This window comes from Zootoca vivipara, chromosome 2 (assembly GCF_963506605.1).
Source record: "Zootoca vivipara chromosome 2, rZooViv1.1, whole genome shotgun sequence".
NCBI classification, from domain to species: domain Eukaryota; kingdom Metazoa; phylum Chordata; class Lepidosauria; order Squamata; family Lacertidae; genus Zootoca; species Zootoca vivipara.
Genome location: NC_083277.1, coordinates 85,712,417 through 85,728,226, shown reverse-complemented (window position 1 = coordinate 85,728,226; position 15,810 = coordinate 85,712,417). Strand labels below are relative to the sequence as shown.

Sequence of the window (15,810 nt, the reverse complement as noted above, 5' to 3'; positions counted from 1 at the left end):
GCTGTTTTACAACAACTATATGATCTACTTGTGGAAGCCTTTTGGTTTTCTTTTGTTGTTGATCAGGCAAGGCTCCCCTTTTGGACACACTGCAGTGCTTGTCCTTAGCAGTTTGCACCAAAGGACTGAGGAAGTAGCTTAGGGTTGGTTGTTTAGGTTTCCTTTCAGTAACTTTATCTGAACACTTTCTGTTCCTATCTACTTTCTCATGGATAATCTCCTTTCATTTTGTTGAACTCTTCCTGTAAAACAGTTTCTGCTGAATAGCACATGAGTAGTGGGCTATTTTCACATCATACTGTGCTTCAAGCTTCCTTCTGTGCATGTAAACCTATAAAGAGACTCATGAGTTATTCAGCCACAGGTAATTCTCATGCACACTTAACACACCAAAGAGAAGAGAGTGTGTAAGGAAGGAAGTAGGCTGAGAGGAAAGGGACAACACTCTTCCCTTATTTTCTCTCTTAACTGAATTTGATAACCAAAGCTACTGAGGACTGTTGAAAATTACAAAATCAGGAAAGGGAGGAGAATGTTTGGGCTCCAGTTTGTGGCCGATAATGTTCAAGACTGAATTATGAGGAGAAAAGAACTGGTAAAATCAGGCAGTGTAACTTGGTGTCAAGACAGCCACAGAGTTTTTTCTAAGCACCCATTCTTGCCAATGCATGTATGTGTGTCTTTAGTGGGCATGATCTATCAGAGTGATTTAGCCAGAGATGCATCTGCATTTTTGAAAAGGCTGTTTTTGCAGCAACTAGTGATGAAGCTTTCTTTTGCACAAATAAGTGTGTTCCTTTCCACCTGCCATACTGTTGGTAGAAGAGTATGGGAAGCTTCTGTAAAGGTTCTTGATAGCAGATTATCCAAATGCAGTTGATGAATGTTCACTGTCAGGAGCAGGAGATTTGGAGTCTGCATTTCCCAGGGTCTAATCATCTCATAGGGCAGCTGAGTGTGACTCCTTCTCCAATAATCTACTTAACTCAGTAGTTTTCCCCTCCTGTTGCCTCACAAGGAGAAAGAGGCTCCTAGGCTGTTTGCATGATAAGTAGCTTCATACTCTCCAAGCCTTTGAAGGGAAAGCTGGGAGTTAATTGTGGCAGCTTGAACTAATGGTTTCCCATGTTTACTGGTAGGTTAAGTGAGAAAGAGAGCTTGAAAAACACCCTTCATTTAAGTGCAGTAATGGGCCTTACAGCGAATTTCAAGAGACAACAACTGTTCTCTGATCTGGGGGAAAGTGTTTGTCATGTTCTAAGGCTGATGGATTTGTAGGAAGAGTATGGATAAGTACCAGTACATCAGGGTTTTCTCTTGGGGAAAATTAACTGGGAGATTCTCTTGTTCAGGGGTCAGCAACCTTTTTCAGCCATGAGCCGTTCCACCATCCCTCAGACCATGTAGTGGGCCAGACTATATGCGGGGGGGGGGGGGGAATGAATGAATTCCTATGCCCCACAAATAACCCAGAGATGCATTTTAAATAAAAGGACACATTCTACTCATGTAAAAACGCACCGATTCCCGGACCGTCCGTGGGCTGGATTTAGAAGATGATTGGGCTGTATCCGGCCCCCGGGCCTTAGGGTGCCTACCCCTGCACTTGTTTAACTTTTTAAACATCTGCATAACCACTGTGGAGAATTACCAGCAAGCTGAGTGACTTGTAGGTGGTAATTGATGATGTCACACGAAAGTCCAACTCACTCCATGTAAAAATGCCTACCTGTTTATGTAGGAGATACGCATACCCACAGGACTCATTTGACAGGTAGATGACTTAAGACCAAATATATGCTCCTCCATAACTATTGTACAGTGCTGTGCTTTAGGTTTGTGGTGTTCATTTGAGTTTAGAATCATGGTTAGAAGCATTGCATTTGCCAGCAAATGGTAAAATAATTCCTGCATTTTCATGCAAAAAACAGCCAAAGAAGTGTTAATATCTCCTGCACATTTATTAGACTGCACATAATCATGATGTCTGAAAACTTTACATAGAACTTAAATGCTTAAATCATCCCAGTTTCCAGGAACATTACAGGATGGTGCACCCTGGGCCACATCATAATATACAGAACTAGCACTGGTTTGAGTTACTTAGGTATTCTGGAAACCAATTTAAGGTGAATTATTTCGAGACGCTCCATTCAGGTGTGCAACATGAGCATGGAGCAATTCTGGCAGTAGACTTGTAACAGCTGTTACAAGCTGTTAGGCAACTGCGATCAAATTTGCAGGCTTAAAGGAATGACGCAAACAACTGCGGCTGAGCGTATCATTTGTATCCCTTTTTTCTAATAAAATTGTAGTATGTTCTTGGAGTCCCAGATGTCTCTGAATTGCATTGTTACCCAGTTTATAGATCGGTGATTCCTTAACATGGATTGATGATCTAGTAGCAGGTCATAGGACGCTTGTGGTGCAACCGCCAAAGTTTCAGCAATGAGTCTTGAAGACAAGCACAGCAAAAGGTGCTAATGGGGCTTCACTTTAGAAAGTTACGCATGTATTGGTGCTTCTCCAGTAGGGCTGCAGGGGTGAGACACAGAGTAGGATATATTTGGTCTTAAGTCCTCTACCTGTAAAATGAGTCAGAGAGGTGTGAGATCATACTCGTGATGTGGGCTGGGAAGGGGTGACAGAGGGACTCCCGTTTTTGGTTTCATGGTATGAGGACAAAATGCCAGCAATGCCTGATGCAATTAAAACTTAATAAAGATAAGGTGCGAGCTCATATTGGCTAGATTGAGCTCTATGGCTCTTGAAGCCAAGTTGGCATGATCTGTGCATTCTTTCAGCCCTGATGAAATGAAAAGTGAAGGAATGTTGCATGAAACAAATCAGTTTGGATACTTCAGCAAAATCTCACTTGTGTGCTTTGAGGGTGGAGGGGAATGCATCCCAGTCTGTTTGATTCTCATTGCCAAGTATTCAGTCAGAGATGCTGGAGTCTCTTGCCTCTCTTGCATTAGGCTTGTGTTGGAATTGATGGACAAGGGTTCACCAATAGTCGCAGGACTGGAAAAGAAATGTTATCCTCCTAGCTATAGGATGGCTTGAGTTGCTTAAATGAACATTTAGGAACATAAATACTGAAGGTTAGATGATGCTCTTGTGTTCTCTTGCTTTGTATAATACCTTAGCTTCTGTTTTGAAGAGTGAATATGTATTATCAGGCAGAGCATAAACTCAAAGTGTGTGTGTTAGTAGAATTCTTAATATATTATTTAATACCTGCATTTCCCATGAGATGTGTGCATTAATCCATCACACAAAAATCTGTTGGTTCATAGGTTTGTTCTCTTCAAGATGAAAAATTATGTAGCTGGAATTTTTCATGCTTAATTTCTCAAAAAGTGATTTATGATGGCAGCGGAGCTAAGAGTTTTTCATTTGTGATAACAGGGCTATGATGGAAATAGAGAATATGAGCCTGGGGACTGGGTAACCCATACTGAAATGTTTATTGCTGTCTTTGTAATGCAACATATTAGGATGAAGATGTGTCTTGGTAAAAGAGAACAGAGCAGTACCAGGCCTAGGGGATATTTTTAGTCTTCCAATAACTGAATGCATTAAAGAGAAATCACTTTCATTGTCATACTGTGATCAAGAATGCAGGAGTATTCCAGGGACCACAAGGCTCATAAGGATCTAATATTTTCAATATACCCTTCTATTTGGGTATAGACCTTTTTTGCATTAACATGGGGGGGGGGGAGCCAGTGTATCCTTTCTTTTTGTTGTGCTGATATAGTCGCCTGAGTCAGGGCTAACTTTTTCTTTTGCTGGAATGTCTATGTGCCTGCTCGCATGTTGTGCATGAAGACAATAATTCTAGAGAAAATGTCTGTTCTGTAGTATAGTGCTTATGCTACATTTGTGGGTGGGTGGTTTTTTGTGGGTGTGTGTGTGTGGGGAGCATGCTCAAGTGGCTGCTGCTGAACTCACAACTGGAGGTACTCACTGTTCCAATTTGAGCCATTGTTGTGGCTCAGGAAAGGGCTTCCATGACGGCATAAATCATGGTACAGTCCTGGTGGGAGGGGGCTAGTTAATACAAGCAGCACTTGCATTTCAGTGTTTCCTGGTTGCAAGCTCAGCACGCTCCTGCATTATTGAGGGCGGGGAGGTAACCAAACTGTGTATCTCTTTAGTTATTGTCTTTATCTTACTATAGAATGTTTTTGTAAGAAAAAGGTGGTCATGCTGCGGCAGTTTGCCTCTTGGCGGCCATGTGAATTGCAGCACGACGAGAGCAGGTGGAACAAATGAGAAAATTGTCACAGTGAGCAAACAAGCAGGCAGCTGAGTGGCTCAAGTGGTCTTTCCCTGCTCCCCCTGCCACTGCCACCACCCACCTGCTTGCTTGTTAGCTCATGCACAAGCAACACACTGAGGGAAGCCCAGGGTCCTGGCGGGGAACCTGGCTGAGCGAATGAGCAGGTGACCATCAGGCCTTCATGTGCTTCCTGTTGCTGCAGCCCTTTGTCTGCCATCACTGTCAAAAGGCACACTTCCTCCTCTTCATTCCTCTGTGGGGGTGGCCAAGGAGGAAATGAGATTGTCTTAGAATTGTAGAGTTGGAAGGGATCCCTGAGGGTCCTCTAGTCCAACCCCCTGCAATGCAGGAATCTCAACTAAAGCATCCATGACTGATGGCCTTCCAGCCTCTCCAAGGAAGGAGAGTCCACCACCTTCCAAGAGACTCTTCCCGATGTTTAGCTGGAATCTTTTGAAGATGGAAACAACATTTGCTCATCTCGAGTCCACAAGGACTATTCTCCAATAATTCTCAAATGTTATAGACCGAGGCTCTGAGATTACACTTTTATGGTCAACTAATATCCTTATTTGCTCATAGCTTCCCCCATTTCATAGCCAGCGGGGGGGAGCTCCTTATGTTTTTGGAGCTGCAGACTGTGGGTTATAGGCATTTGAAATTGCTCTTTTCCCACAACACTATACAGAGGCAGTTTGTATCCTGTGAGTAACTTTTTTGCTTATGCTTTTTATTCATATGTTTGTTACTGAATCATGTCTGTTGTCTCTGTTTAGTTTCATTTTATTTCAAAGCTAACAGGGCTCTATCAAGTAGTAATTATGAACACACCTGAGTGTTTGTAAGGGTAGAGGTATGATTGGAAATACCACAGAGAGACAAAGTAATATCTTTTGACTGGACCGATACATGAAATGGAAATGTTTCAAAATACGCTCAGAGCAAGCAATCCTCTGATTGGAAAGGTTTGCTCTAAATGGAGGGTTTGAAGCAACTCTTCTTTCTGGAAAGAAAATAGGCCGTCTTTGAAATTCCATCTTGGAAATAGCGATGCATATTATCTGGCATTGATTTCTCTTTTAGAAAAGTAGCAACAGATTATATATATATATGATGGAACCAGAAATGGAGGTCTAACAATGATATATGAAGGGAAACACTTATCTCATTTCCTCTCATTCAGTTGGGTTATGCATGTGGTTTGGGACCATAAACTCTAGGGATTATTTCATCATAGAGACAATAAACATTTTGGACTGAAAATTCACTACACACTTTTTCTGACTGAGTTTGACATGCAGGAATTCTCATGGACTTCTGCTTTTTATTTTCTCTTCTTCTCATTGCTTTGCCAGCCAGTCTTGGTGAAAAAGAAAAGAGCGTTTCTTACCAACTGTTGGATTGGGCTGTGAAGATTTTGAAACTGTTGTATCTGCACACATTTATTTCTGATAGGCATTCCTGTAGAGTGATTATAGCTTTAATCATTTTTAATCTTTCATACTGGAATGGTGATCATAAATAAATGCATAAAACAATCTCAGGTGTTTCCATGATTAAAGGACGCAGCTTGCCTTGTTTGATCTTGGAGGAGCTGTTGGGGTCAACGGTTCATACAATAAAGTTGATGGTGGCCTTAAAGGATGATGTTATTAAATCAAAGGTGCAGGTTTTAATCCTTCTGGACAGACTCTGTCTTGCACTTGTCTACAGTGCCTAGCACAATGACAGTTTTAAAATGTGCACAGGCGTTGATTTAGCACTAAGAACTGTTTTTTTACAATACAGCCCGAGTTGGAAACTGCAGCTATTTTATCAACGTATAATAAATCATTTAAAGTATTTTAAATCATTTGAAATATGGATAAAAATGGAAGACAAATTGCACTTCAGACCTGAGCAACATATTGCATTTATGTGACACTAGAAATTAGACCAGAACTGGTCATTCATATAGGTTAGGGAGCGGGTGGCACGGTGGTCTAAACCACTGAGCCTCTTGGGCTTGCTGATCAGAAGTCAGCAGTTTGAATACACACAACGGGGTGAGCTCCCCTTGCTTTGTCCCAGCTCCTGCCAACCTAGCAGTTTGAAAGCATACCAGCACAAGCAGATAAATAGTTACCGCTGTGGTGGGAAGGTAAATGGCGTTTGCATGCACTCTGGTTTCCATCACAGTGTTCTGTTGCACCAGAAGCAGTTTATTCATGCTGGCCACATGACCCAGAAAGCTGGCTGCGGACAAACACCAGCTCCCTTGGCCTGAAGTGAGATGAGCACCACACCTCATAGTCAACTGTCCAGGGATCCTTTACCTACCGTACCTGTCATACAGGTTCTTGAGATTTTTTGGAGGTGCTCAGGCCCAGTCAATTGAAATCCCAGATTATAATTTTATATGGTTCAGAAATATAAACGTGCCAAAAAGAGAAATGAATTAAAAAATAGTGTTGCACAGCATCTGCCTTTGTTTGGCTAAAGGCAGGCAGAATTGTAGCAAGAGAGTCTGTCTCTGACTCGGCACTTGTTAGTTGACAACTGTGTTGCAAACTTCATTTTTAGTTCCTGCTGGCATCCACAGGAGATGCAGAAAATGTATCTAGATTCAGGTAGGTAGCCGTGTTGGTCAGATGCAGTGGAAATAAAAATAAAAATAAAATATTGTCCAGTAGCACCTTATAGACCAACTAAGTTTGTTCTGGTATAACCTGGATAATTTTTGTAGGTTGCTATTTCTCAGCCTCAGTGCCCCATGGGTAAAGTGAAAGTGACCCACTTGGAACTTCTGGCACATAAGCCTAGTGGGAATTGTAAAGGGAAATTTGGAAGAGAATGTTGACAGGTTTGAATACGACTGGCTTCTGCGGTGCATTTTAACCTGGGGTCTTTTGGAGACACTTGAATAAGGAAAAGCCTGTTCTCTTCCTTGAGATTTGGGAATTGGGCTAACAGCCAATCCAATAAGTTTGCATACCTAATTCTGCAGGCCCTCACCATTGGATGCGACTTTCTGAGTCTTCAGCAACCACTCACCTAAGCCTGCGCTCGATAACAAAAGCGGATTAAAGAGTTAACATTGTTTCCCAAGCTGTAACATTTAAAAAGGAGGTCAAACGTAAGAATGTGTCAGTTTCCTTGGGGCAAGAGGCCATATATGCACTTGACACATCACTCAGGTGAAAGAGCCGGGCTGCCACAAAATTAATACAAGACCAATTCCCTAGAGAGGAAGGTGAGGGTATTTACAAGTAAGCTACCTTGAGAGTGTGGAATATTGACTTAAGTGCAAAAGTGATCACTACCCAACAGGAAAATGTCAGAAAGGGAAAGGGTGAGTGCATGGGGGAAGTGTCTCTTTAACAGCACCAGCAGAATGGTTTCGGTTAGATTTATGCATTCATCTTCTAGCTCAGTGTTGCTAAACTGGTGCTTTCCAGATGTTTTGGACTGCAACTCCATCATCCCTGACCATGAGCTGTTGTGGCTGGGGCAGTTGGGAGCTCCAAAAACATCTGCAGGGCCATATTGGCTCTCTGCGTCTTACAGTTTGTTCTCTGATGTCTGGGCATTCTGTTAATTAATTGGAGCTTCAATAGGAAAATGAAATGAAAAAGAATAACATGGAACGGCAGCCCTCTGGTTGCAGCCAATCTTCGCTCTCAAAAATTGGTGACATTTTGCATAGCAAGAGCAACTTGCCTGGGCATCTCTATCGCCCATTCCCAAGGTGTTGAAAAAGCACCAAGAGAACTGCTCACTAACTTGGCAGGACTCTGGCACTTGGAAGCCCTGCAAGGCAGGAAACAGTGCCCATCATTGTGCAGTCCTTCTGTAATGTATGTGAGTGAGTAAAACAGACCCGAGTGACTCATTTCAGGGGTACATTTCTGTTTACATTTGCCATGCACGATTTTGCATATTTTCTTTGGAGGCCTAATTTCAGTCATCATGAAAGTAACTACTTCCCTTTTTTTGAGGCATAGATCTCAAATTTGTTCTTTTCCATCCAGCTATACTAGTCTGGCTTTCCCTCCAGATTTCAATCTCAGCCCCCCCCCTTTCATCTTCCTCTTATATTTTGACAATTCTATCTCTCATGCTATTTGAGGGAGTTTCCCTAGAAATATTACGTATCACAAATTTCTAGCTATGATCTTGATCTGCTTTCATTCTCTAAGAATCTTATATCTTTTGACTACTGGTTTTAAATTAACGCATAGAATCTAGCAATGAAAATGTAAAGAATTTTTTTTTTAAGGCACAGAAAAACTTAGCAGAATACTGAAGTATAAATATTCATCGTTTTCCTCCCCTTGTGCAAAGACTGTGCCTTTAGATACTTCGCAGAGAAATGTACTTTCAACATTAGTACAATAAAGAACCAAGTTACATATGGCACAGGACAGCCTTCACCACCCTGATGCAGTCCAGATGTTTTGGACTACAACTTTTATCAGCCCCATTCTCATCTGGCTGTGCTGCCTGGTGCTGATGGGAGTTGTAGTCCAAAGCATCTGGAGGGCACAAGGATAGTGAAGGGTGGCATACGAAATGGCCATCACATCTCCGAGTATTTTTAGTTTTCTTTTAAAGCTCAGACTTCCAAATTGGACCGGAATACCAGCTAAACATAAAAGTAGCCTTGCTGGGTCATAGAACTATAGAGTTGGAAGGGACCTTGAGGGTCATCTAGTGCAACCCCCTGCAATGCAGACATCCTGCCCACAGCCACCCCTGGATGGGCTCCAACCGCCTACCTTCTGGTTAACAGCCAGATGCATTGACTCATCGTTCCACTGGGGCTAAAGTCGCATCTAGGCCAGCATGCTATGCTTAGAGTAGCCAAAAGATTTCTGTGAGAAGCCTGCAAGCAGGACCCGAGTACAACACGGTACTCTCCCTTTTTGTGATTTCCAGCAGCTAGTATTCAGAGGCATATGACTGCTTGTAGGCATATGTTCTAACCCATAGATAGCCACCAGTTTGGATGGCTTTAATTAATAGAGGAGGATAAGGCTATCACTGTGACTTCTGGGAGAGAATTCATGTGCTGTGTGCAGGTCTTTCATGAGTCTTCTGGCATTCAGCTTCACTGGATGGTCCGAAGTTCCAGTATTATGGAAGAGGAAGAAAAACTTCCTTGCATCATCTTGCACACCCATATCACACCCCTTTCTCTATCCCTTTCTCTATCATGTTACTGACCATTTTTCTTAATTGAAATGTTATAACAACTACATTTGATGAGCTGTCTTTGAAATTGCCTCACAGGACAAAACTCAGGTGGCACAACTCAGAAACAAACTATTTTATGATGTGAAGTTATTCTTCTAAAGACTTTAATTTTGTGTTTGAGATTTAAAATAATTACAGAGATAATTAGGTTTTGTTTTGATTCTTTTCAGGGATGGTGGTGGTGATCGTACTACTGCTGATTGCGATAGTCGTCGTTGCTGTGTGGCCCACAAAATGATCAATGGAGCTATTACTTTGCAGCCATAGCACTCTGAGGCAAGGAAAATTCGATCTCACTACTGACACTTTCTGTGGACTTGGTTGTATTTGACTCATTCTCAGTGCACTGGCAAAAGCACAGCTGGTGGAGAAATTCATTTTGCAAAAATCTCTATCCAGTAGGACTTGATATTTTTGAGAATGTTACTGGTAGGAGGCGAATCTCCTAACAAACATCAAAGCATAAATGCAATTAATTCCAATTCCACCTGTCCCTACTAGGTGGGATCTACAGTTAATCTCTAGAATGCCAAGCTAAGATATTGGAGTTTTCATTCTAACATTATCTTTGAAGCTGAAATTAATACACATTGGTTCTGAATGTCAGGGCAGTGGATCTGGTGGTGTTCAAGCAAACTGCTGCTCTGATCCATGTTCTGTTGCACATGGATATTTGCACAAACCTTTCAGATGCACATAAATCCTGGATAATCTTTGGCTTGAGACAGAACAGTTACTGCTGTTACATTTATTTGGACAGGAGCAAATTGGTATTGTTTGGAAAATCAGATGGTGTTTCTATCCTAAAATGCAGAAACTAACACATTATGCTGTGCTGTGGTTTTCCTCCTAACTACATTAATAGCAGGGAAGAAACATAATTATCTGAAGCTCCAAAATCTATATTTTAGATGAGAAATTAAAATAGATGAGAGTAGCAATACAAAAAGTCACTATTTAATGTTTGCTCACCTCATTATTTTGCTACATATGTGCCAACTTGATTGATCAATTTACTACAATAACAAGACGGAATAAAACACTTAATTTCTGTATTACTCTTTGGGCACATTATTATTTCATTTTCTGCTTTTCTTTTCTTTCCTTTGTTTTGTTTTCCTGTGGGTCAGGGAAGTTTGAAATCTAAAGAACTCTAAAGACTGCCTCTGGCTGTCAACCCACCTAAGCTCTGATATTTGTTGACTATATGAATTTTAGGAAATGTTTCTATGAGAATAGTAGATTTTTTAAAAAAGAAAGCTGCATTAGGACATGTGTGCCCACATCCAAACCACTACAGGAAGCAGCTGTGCAAATCCTTTTATAATCGATACTGTACTTCAGTCTCCAGAGCATGTTGTTTTGGCCATGCTACAGTAAATAGTGAGCCTCTAATCCACTGTTGGGAATGGGTGGTATATTGCAAAGCTGAGAGATAACCACCGCATGACCCACTGGAAGGAGAAGATGGGTGCATGTGCAATCAATAGCCCTTTTGTTTAAGGCTCCATAGAGGTGGTTGGTTCTAGAGCTGCCCAGCATATGGATGTTCCCTTACAATAGCCAAAACCAACATGGGAACATAGGAAGCTGCCTTATACTGAGTCAAATCATTGGTCTATCTCAGGCATCCCCAAACTCGGCCCTCCAGATGTTTTGGGACTACAACTCCCATCATCCCTAGCTAACAGGACCAGTGGTCAGGGATTATGGGAATTGTAGTCCCAAAACATCTGGAGGGCCAAGTTCGGGGATGCCTAGTCTATCTGGTTCAGTATTGGCAGCAGCTCTCCAGGCAGGGGACATTGCCGGTCCTACCTGGAGAGGTTAGGGGTTGAACCTTGGACTTTCTGCTTGCAATGCTCTTATCACAGAGCAAGCAAAGAATCCACAAGGGAGAATTATCATGCACAGTAATGCAGTGATTGCATAAACATGGCAGACTCTGGTGAGACATGGTCAGCAAAACTATGAATTCCGTTTCTGTTCTTCTGGAAAGTAACAGCACCACTTTCCACTGAAGATCATCCAAACATTTTGTGCCACTTATTACTGGAGGTTATCTTTTGAACCTGGGGCTGGCTGAAAGTGGTCTGTTCCATAGATGGTTCTCTCCCCCCCCCGGCTCCCCCATTCTAAGTTGTACTACTAAAGAAATGAAAGCCAACAAGGAAGTAAAGCAGCTTTTCTAGGAAGAGATGCATTCAGCCAGATCTGTATTGGAACCCAAGTTGGTTGAACTGTGTGGTACTGATTAAACGGAGGGAAGAGCAAGAGACATCACCAGACCCGAGTGCTTCTTCCATTGCCAGAGTGGTGTGGCTGGTACTCCCCCATGGCTTCCAGAAGACCTGGTATGGAAATCGAGTGCTTCATTTCTAAAATGGTGCATGGAAGTGTCATCTTTTGAGCAGGAAGCCTATCCCTAACTTCAGATTTTGGAGGGGAGTTGCTCATGGTTCATTGGTGGTAAAGGACTTAGTCAAGGTAAGCTCTCACTCCAATTAATCCATTGAGCGACAACAGTTGCAGGTTGGTGTTGCCACTGGAAAATCTAACAGTATTTCCAAGTTTCCCAGTGGGACCACCTTTACAAGAGCAGAACATACTTATTATCTGTGATAATGAGTAACACTACCCAATTATTTCTGCTTGGAAAGACTGGTGTCCGGTGTACTTCCTTCCTTGGTTCAAATATATGCAGAATAATTGGCTTTCTCAACATGAAGGGTGTTTGGAAGGTGAAAGAAAAATGCAGTCGCTTTAGAACGTCACAAAGGCTGTTGTTACAACAGGAGCAAAATTCGGTACACATAAAAACAGCTTATGTTGATGTGCTTGCTTGATTCTCCACTTTTGATTTAGTATTGTTGTTTTACATTACTTTTCAAAACCTTAGAGGAAACAGTTGTAAGAAATATTTGCTTATTTTCAGTGGAAGATACTGTATTCCCTGAAGCTCACAGAATCACACTGCTAAGTACGTAAGAGTCTTTCGGGTCATACCAAAGGCCCATCCTGTCCAGAATCTTGATTTTCACTGTGACCAGTCAGATGCTTAAGAGAAGCCTACAAGCAGAATATGAGCACAGTAATTAACTCTCACTTGTTTCCCACAGCTCTGGTATTTAGAGGTAGACTGCCTCTGATCCTGGAGTTAATCAGGATCAGCCGTTCCGATTAGCAGCAATCGATAGCCTTATATCATCCATGAATTTGCCTAATCCCCCTTCAAAGCCAAGTTGATGGCAACTAGCACAACTTGTTCATCCTGTTTCAACAGAAGAGAGTGGCATAAGGTGAGTAGAAGTTTACAAGAGTTTATTTGACAGGTGTCTGGATTTAGTCCTATTGAATGGATCCTGCACAGTTACATGCTGCTCCTGGTTCACTTGTCAGCCCATCTAACAAATAAAAGAAAACGGAGGGAGGGGGGAATAAGAAAATCCACAACTTTTTTTCCCACGTCATTAAATATATTCATATATATAACCATAATATATTAGTATGCATTGTAAAGAAACATTGCCCCAAAACTATATGTAAGAGTCATAACTAAACAACATTTACAATTCATGATATTAACAGGAATAATCAAAACACAGCTGATTCCCCCCCCCCTGTGTAATAGGGGAAAGGTAAGATGATCAAGGGAATGAGCATACAATGAACCAGCTAAAACAAAACATAAAATGGGGAGGAAGCCATTGTTCAATACTACTCATGAGTGGTGATTGTTTTGGCATTTCAGCTGCTTCTCAGAATGGTTTGTGTTGCCCTTTTACCCTGTCAATGTAGAGCTTTGAATGTTTCTCAAGAAGACCTTGAATGTAGTCTTGACAATCCGCTGCTGTGTGGCACTCCTAGAGCAGGTGCAAGGCACCAACTTCCTTTTTGTGAGATTCATTTAAATACTAAATCTGGTGGTAGTTTTACTTATTTTCTCAACTGCAAGAAAATAATTAGTTCTTTAGATTTTAAGTCTGCATTGTCCTTACTTTCTGAGTGAAAGTTTGGGAAACTACGGCTTGCCATTCTGCTGGGCTGTTCTTGCCAAGTCCCTTAAATTTGGGCTGTGAAACCAACAGGAAAGGATTATGGACGTTCTCCGTTATGAAAGGTTGCCTAACTTAGTGTTAGCCTCCCCCCAAAAAAGAACAACCCTAAATGTGAGACACAATCCTGACCATATACTACCTCCTAAGCACATTTGATGGTGCAGGAAGATTTGAAGCGGCACCAAATAAGTAGCCCCAAGGCTGTGTTGCTGTTTTAGAGAAAAAAGAGAGAGGGTTTATAGAATGTAAGCCAATGCCCCAAAATATAACTCCTTTTATTTCATGGTTTGCTGATTGAAGCTGAAAGTCTCTCTAACTCTCCTATATGCCCATTGCAGTATACCTAGATAGGTATATTCTTTAAATGTGGGATGTGCAAAACAAACCCTTAAGCCTGCCAATATAGATAAGGAAAAGGCTTTTCTTACTAATTTGAGATGAGGATAAAGTAATCTAAAATATTACATTTCTGGTTAATATACAGTTTCTGAGTTCTAGCCTATTTTACATTTTGTACTATACAGTCAACATTCTTGGTTTTCTCTATAAGCCCCCCTCCCCACGGCTGCCTTTTGCTATCTTGGTGTCTCCATCCCCTTTTACAGCTTTCTAGGATATCAGTGTCCACGATGGAAGCGCAGGCCATTTTCCAGCTGTCCTATAGGGGATTGGACACACGGTGAGGGTATCTGTTTGTAAACATTGTTTTGAGGAATTACTTAGTGGTTATAAATACTAATTCCCAAAGCCAAACATAGAACTGGCTCCTGAATGCTCACAGGAATATATATGTGCTGCTGTGGTAGTTAAGATGCAGAACGGAACTTTCAAGGGGAAACGACATCACACCAAGTTCTGTACTGTAGCCAGAAAATTCCATATGGAAAGCGAGAATGGAGAGGTGTGTGTCAAGGAGAAGGGTGCACTCGTCAGGCTGAGATGGATTTTTAGGAGCTTTGATTTTTGTTTCTGAATTTTCAGTCTAGGATAAATCTTTTGTCAGACTACTAAGCACGTTATATGAAAATCAAATTGTTTTCTGTTCAAGGCTGGAGCACTAATGAGAACTCAGACCAAAGCCCCCCTCCTCTTCCACGTTACCTTTTGGCACATAAAGAAAATAGGCAAATCACTGAGCTACCCCCACAGGGCACAGCTCAGAGAAGAGTCTGAACCTAAGTTACAGCTTAGGCAGAGTATCTTTATACCCTGTTTTACCCAGGCTGTGTGACTTGTAAAACCCCTGCGTTCCATTGATTTTGAAATAAAAAGCAGGCTTTTCGAAGGGCTCTCTGTTTTCTTTAGTGTCTAGGTTCTATATGAAAAATAGATGAAATTTTGAGAGGGGCATTTGAAAGCATGAATTTTTTTAAAAAAAATTCAACAGTAGCAAAAGTGAAGCTAAACAGAGGGTTTCAGTTCAGCTTTAAACCCAACTACTACTTAAAAAATGAATGTTCCATACAGGAGTACCTACCTCACCACTGATGTTTATCACTGGTGGGCCTGCATTCAGAGTCTATATCAGTGCTAAGATTTTACAGGCTGCTCTTTCAATACAGTACACTTCAACATGTTGCTAACACAAGAAAGTTTTAAGAGTTTTGAGCAGTGGTTTTCAAACTATGGTCCTAGGAATCCTAGGGTTCCTTAGAAGGTTATTCGGGGTTTCTCCTGATGAGAAGCGGATCCTCTTTGCTTGCATTGCACAGACTGAGTAGAATGTTGGGTGGGCTCTGGGGAGCAACTCTCAGGTAGGCCCAATGAGCATGGCGGACATTGCACAACAACAGAGTGCACAGTTCTTCAGCGGACAAATCAGTGTAAAACAGGTATCCTGAAGATAGGAAGTTTGAAAATCAATGACCTAATAAGAAGCAGCTTTTCCGGAGTTATTTACTTTGGTTCTGCCATGCAGCAGAATTAGGGGGTAGAATCTGGACGTGATAAAATGGACTGTACTACTTTTGGGGAGAAAATAACAATTTTGAATGCTGCCCAGCATGCAAACTTCCCTGCAAGTTTTTTTTTAAGGAAACAAACTAGCATGTCAGGATGGTTCTCGCTCTTCCTGCTCTGTTACTTTTTTGCATTCAGGGAGTATTTTATGGAGGGTGTCACTCTAAAATATAGAACCCAACTATCTATATTATGCTACTTAATTTCACAGTATGAGTAGATCAGGGCAGTGTGTGGCTGAAACAGGACATGGCGACAAGCACTTTTTGT

At 41.6% G+C, this 15,810-nt stretch overlaps 1 protein-coding gene across 3 annotated transcripts in view; it reads left to right on the top strand.

Moving 5' to 3' along the window:
* STX8 (syntaxin 8) overlaps positions 1–15,810 on the top strand; it is a 97,308-nt gene that overhangs the window by 65,303 nt on the left and 16,195 nt on the right. For 2 of the 3 annotated variants that reach the window (XR_009557177.1, XR_009557176.1), the window contains exon 8: positions 9,694–12,822. Coding sequence is in view for 1 of the 3 variants with exons in the window: in XM_035104692.2 (XP_034960583.1) it covers positions 9,694–9,761 (68 nt within the window). In the remaining 2 variants the exon portion in view is untranslated. Of the gene's footprint in view, positions 1–9,693; positions 13,669–15,810 lie in introns of those variants that run through there. The other variant, XM_035104692.2, reaches the window with a different exon arrangement.